Raw genomic sequence first — 5,775 nt, 5'->3', positions numbered from 1 at the left:
GTTCTCCTGATACCCACCTGCTCCCTACCCGGCTTTTCCTCTGTTCGTTTCCCCGGCAACCTTTCATTGGGTTTTCCTCCCAGCTATCGCTTTCAGTTGGGCTGCTCGGTCTAATCTTATTTGTTTTACACCCATCAAAACAAGCAGCCAGACAAAGGCAATCCGCTAAGAATGGGAAAAAGACCACAGCTTTGTTATAACATCTATGCAGAGCGAAAAGTCCTCCCCAGGCTTTTCTAGCAAAAAATAAGTGAGATGGATATGAATTTACAGCCTCCCCCCATACCAAGCTTTGAAACCCTGTGAAAGCTATGGCTAGTGAAATTCAAAGTCAAAGTGGGCACTCGTGGCATCTGATCGTGCCATTTTGTGCCATATCTTCAGGGTCAACATCAGGCAACAGGAGCGGCACTCAAGGAGTTTCCCTGCTTCTTTTTTTTTTCCAGAAAAAGATGATGCTAAAAATAGATTTACTACTTTGGCAGAAAGGTTTTCTACTTCCCCTTCTACATCCAAAAGTCCTGTTCCACAATTGCATCTGCTGGTACTGAACCTCACCTCCTCCACCCCTCATTCCCAGCCTTCCCCATCACTCCGAGTAGGAGACTGAAAAAAGAAATGTGCCTTTAACTTTAACAGTCGTGCAATTCCGTTGAAAGCTCACAGAGGCGGTGGACACGCCAGCCAACAGCGATGGTGACACTGTGATTGTCAAAAAAGACACCAACCTTGCTTGGCTAAAATGTGTGTTCGATAAAAGAGGCAGTGTGTGTGCCTTGTGTGCGTGCAGTGCCATTATACTTGGAGATGGATTCTGGTTTTCAGAAAAGAGAGACACTAATAAACACACACATACACACACAAACGATCTGCACAGTGATTTACGATGCACAGTCCACCATCCTTATGCGCGCGCACGAACACACACACACACACACACACACACACACACACGGCTGGAACCTCCAAGCTGTCTTCCTCTTTTCACTTACCATCTTCAAGCCATTCCACTCCATCTGTGATCAGAAGAAGATGGACCCTCACACAGTGTGTCAAAAGCGGAAAGGAACGTTATGTAAAAGCTGACATTCCTTCTTACAGAGCTGCTGCCCAGAGAAGGAAGCAACAACTCAACACGCCAGGCACCGCTACACATACAAGCCGCCTCCTCTTTTTTATGAGGTCATGACAGGAAACTCTTTGAAATACAAGATGCAGCATTTACTGAAGCCCAAATAAATCACTCTCTTTGCCGTTTTGAATGCGCAGCCCCCCGAAACACAACTGCCCATGTCAACGTTCAGTATTCAGGAGCTGCCTCTCAAGGTTTAAATTTCCAGCACGGAAATGGAGAGATTCCTAAGCCCGCGGCAGCCACCTCGAGCCCCACAAAACCGAGGAGGCACATAGACAAACCCCCTCTCCCTTACAAAAAGAAAATCCTTCTTTTGCCATTATGGTCTCAGGTAATATAACCTATTTCAACAAACCAGCAATTATTTCAGCCCACCTCCCCTTCCCCACCCCCACCTTTATGTTGAAGGGAAAATTGACAATGACCTGTTAAAAATGACAATCTATTTCCCAACTGCTTTTCAATAAAAGGACCTACCCGCACTCTCTACACAAAAGAGATAGTAAATGTAGGAACCAAACAGCAGCAGAGAACTGAAGTCTTGTGCAAGCATAAGACTGGTCAAGGTGGATATGCTTTTCTCCCCTCCAGCGGCACAAACAACAGATTATAAATCTAGTCATACCTACCATAACCATTCTTATTGGCAAATATTGGGTCTCGCAGAGCTTCGACTCTTCTGTTAAAATTTGCAAAGATTTCAGAATATATTTTTAAAATGACTACTATTGTTATATATTTTTAAAGATCCACAAAACACAGTGTGGATGACTGTAAAGTAAATCAATTATTTTGGGGGGGTAGGGGGAGAGAAAGAAAAATAAAAGAAATAAAAGGAGCAGTGAGCTGAAACCCCTGATTCTAGGATGTAGATAAGAACAACTGAACAGAGCCTTGCTGAAATTGGCTCGAAGCTTCCCCTTTTTACATCCATTTATGGGACCATCTGTCAGCTGAAGCCAGGATCTGATTGGCTGGGGAAACGAAGGGAGGCGTTGCAACATCAGGTGCTATTTAAATTAGCTACTGCCAGATTGACGATGTTAATGATTTGGTGACCTCTACAACAACAGAGACCAGATTTCTGAACTGCTTCTTGTGTCTGGTAATTAAGGCCAGGCTGAAGCAACACAGCCATACTTGTATATTTACCTTTTCCTTCCTCCCAGCTCAAAAGTACTGTAACAACTGCAGGTCACTGGCGGCTTGCAAACCTTAACAGTGGGAGTGTTCTCCCTTTCCCCTGTCCTGAGGGCTGTATCACCCCACCCCTCTGACTGAGCGCTTTTCCCTCATAGAATGTTTTCAACCACCTTATCTTTTTCGACAGTTGCTTTCTAGCAAAATGCATATTTAATGACCTGCCTCTGGGCTTAAAGATACAACAAAAGCACTTTAATGTGCTAATATATCTACATTTTAACTTTATTATTCCCCAATATTGCTGATTTTTAGTGAGCCATGCTCCTTCTGCAGCTAATATGGCCAGCGTTTCAAAAGAAAGCAAGTTTGAGATCAGGCTTGCTCTGTTAACTAGCTTCATACAAGTTTGCTTCAGAAAACTACTTCCTAATAAACAAAAAAGAAAAAAAGCTGTGGGGGAGAAGGGGGGCAGCTGTCAGCCTCTACCTTTCTGCCTTCTGCCTGAGCTTTTCAAAACAGAGGATGATGAATGATTTATTTAAATGAATTTATTTCTCAACTTGGATAGGAGCATGATCTGAATTTTTAAAAATCCACTAAAATACATTCTCTCTTTGCTTTCTCTACTACTTCAGAGAAAGGTAAAACACACTTTTGACAACAGCCTCATTTCATAACCGGTACAGGGTGCTCATCTTGCTTAACTGAACACGTGATTTTGCTTCTCTCCTTCCAAGGATGTCTTTTTCCTTTGGCCTCTTAAAAGACTTGCAAAGAGACATTTAGCAAGTGTGTGGTGATGTATACAGCTTGTCTGCCCATTTTATACATTTCATAACCGCTATGCTACCAAGCCTTCAGTAGTATAGTTTTTTGTTCTAGTTTGGGTTTTGAAGTGGCTTATCTGAGGAGTTTGTGTTTTACTTTAACCCCAAAGGCTAATTTATCATGATTTATCTAATTCATAATTTAGTCAATTTGTTCCTCAATAAATACACAGAGGTAACACATATTACTAAAGACATAATTTATCATAATTTTTCATCTTTGGCTGGAGTCGACAGCGGGATGGGATTGGGCCAAGTGGAAATATAGGCCGAAAATCATGCTATGCTCTAGGCTTCAAAGTCCAAGAATAACTGGGTCTGTGAAAAATTATTATAAAAGAAAACAACCTTTACATTAGAAAATTAAAGCTATTTTCTCCAAGCTACTATTTCATGAACACACATACAAATATACATATATATACACACTTTAAAAATACAGATACACCATAAAACAGTATCTGTTGGGTATACAACATGAGTTATTAGACTTGAATATAAATAAATTCAGCTATTAGAAATGAAAGTACATTAAATAGAAAAGTAGAAATGTTAAAACTATGATCCCATCAAGTGGAACACTACTGAATTAAGTAAACTTTTAAAATAATTTCTTGAACAAATGTATAAAGAGTCCTACAAGTCACAATAGTACTACAGTATCCCTTGAACTGTGTATGAAGGACAAATTCACAGGTTAAGTGCTCTAAAGAGCTCAACATACGTACACAGGGCAGGTACAGGTGCCCCAAATCAACAACAGAAACTCTGAGTACGATCTCACCAATATCAAAATATTGTGAAAAGTAAACATGAACACAATGCTGACTAACACACAAATAAAAACAGCTCATTGGGAACAAAAATATTTACTGTGTCTTTCTCTGGAGGTTTTAAAAGTCGGAATTTCTTGAAAACCCTTTCTTCCACCCATACTAATCTCAGCACACTTAGTGAGCCATAAATTAACATTAGGGATATCAAAAGGTATTCTGGCCAGTTTTCCAAAATAGTAACTGTATATTACAGTATAAACAATTAGCTGGTTTTGCTAGGCTAAAAATCCATGCAGTTTGTATATTGATCACTTTTCCAAAAACCTCCACTCCAAAGCCTTTCAACGGGATCCTCAAACAAATGCACAAATGTCCTCAGAGGCCTTTTCTCTAAAGACAAAGGCAGAATCCTATTGTTGGGAAAAGTCAACCTTATTATTGCGTTTCCAGTAGTACCATTCATCTTTCAGAGTGAGGGGCTGACCGCTACATCAGTGGTGTGACATTTGTAAAGCAACAGATTTTTAACATATTATCTCAAGAATCAGGCAGGCGAGTCTCCCAGTCATGCATGATATTTTTTTTTCCGCCACAATCCTCCACCACCACAGAAAGAAACTTGTCTCACTCAAGCAGCTAAGGCAACCTAAAAATGATATCCCAGAGCTGTGGGGCTGCCAGTGCCGCTGTATCCTTCTTACCATAAATGAGCAGTTTCTTGACTCATTAAAAACAATTTCCCTTAAAAGAAGTAATCTCATATCAGTCAGCCCCTCGCCACCATGCACACATCCCAAAGGTTGCAGATATCTCAGCATCAGTCGCCGGCAGCCAGCTTTCCCACACAGAGTCCAGATGGACTGTACCAGAAGCCAATTCAGCGTTAATAACTACCTACTCCGCGCAGTGGAGAAGCCTTACGTGGCACAATGGGCTAGGAAACAGCAGCCGGCTGAAACTGCAAATAAAAAAAGACAACCAAATTCTCCAAAAGCACTGAAAGGAAGGAACACAAATGGAAGCGTGAATGCTATTTCCTTGACTTCAGTGAGAAGAAAAAGAAAGAAAGAAAGAAAGAAAGAAAGAAAGAGAGAAAGAAAGAAAGAAAGAAAGAAATAGAATCCTTCATAAACACAGGAAAAAAATGAAGGGGGAGGGAAACAGATGCTGCCCAGAAAAAAGTGACAAAATATTACCTCATTATTTAACAAAGCAGCATTAAGCGTCCTGCTGATTTCAAACATCTTGCCACAGATTTTGTTTTAAGAGAAACAGATAGAATCCTTTGCAAATCACTCCGTCTGCAAAGGGTTCTTCAATTTTCTTGCGTGCCACGGAACAGTCAATATATTATTTCCCTAGAGTTCGCACATTAAAACCTCTAGTCAGTGAGCTGAATTTTCCCCTTATCTCACACACAGTAGACGCCTGTTATATGTACTGCTCTCTTTGCAAGAGCAGCCTGCCCCAAACATGGCTGGTGTTTCAACTACTCTTTAAAGTAACAGTTCACTGTATAACCACCAGGTGGGTAGAGTGCACAGATTCAAATGAACCATCTTAAAAGACTTTTTTTTTCCCCTTGGAACAGCTTTTGGGTGTAGGGTGTGACATGAGAAACGCCAGCATCCTAACAGGCAACTGTCTTGTATCTCTCTCTGTATCTTGTCAAAATAAATAAATAAAATTCCCTCTCCTGACTTACAGTGAGGAAACAAAACAAAACACCATCACCAATTCTAATAAGAACTGTGAAGAATGAAACACAAACAAGCTTTGTTTCATTCAGCAAAGGATGCAAAAGGAAAATCCAATCAATGCAGAGCAAGGGGGAAAACCAAAAACTTCATGGAGATATTTTCTTTTAGAAAAAGGAGAGAAATATTGACAAGTG

The 5,775-nt window shown here is 40.6% G+C and overlaps 1 protein-coding gene across 2 annotated transcripts in view; it reads right to left on the bottom strand.

Annotated features, from left to right (window-relative positions):
- The window catches only part of ELAVL4 (ELAV like RNA binding protein 4), a 97,380-nt gene extending 92,681 nt beyond the window's left edge, over positions 1 to 4,699 (bottom strand). The window contains exon 1 of one of the 2 annotated variants that reach the window (XM_024739280.1): positions 4,583 to 4,699. In XM_024739280.1, coding sequence (XP_024595048.1) covers positions 4,583 to 4,699 — 117 coding nt within the window. Of the gene's footprint in view, positions 1 to 1,764; positions 2,039 to 4,582 lie in introns of those variants that run through there. The other variant, XM_024739281.1, reaches the window with a different exon arrangement.
- Between the last annotated feature and the right edge of the window lie 1,076 nt (positions 4,700 to 5,775).

Source organism: Neophocaena asiaeorientalis, unplaced genomic scaffold, assembly GCF_003031525.2.
Source record: "Neophocaena asiaeorientalis asiaeorientalis breed wild unplaced genomic scaffold, Neophocaena_asiaeorientalis_V1.1 scaffold138, whole genome shotgun sequence".
NCBI classification, from domain to species: domain Eukaryota; kingdom Metazoa; phylum Chordata; class Mammalia; order Artiodactyla; family Phocoenidae; genus Neophocaena; species Neophocaena asiaeorientalis.
The sequence above is the reverse complement of the archived record's forward strand: the minus strand, read 5'-3'. Positions and strand labels throughout refer to the sequence as shown.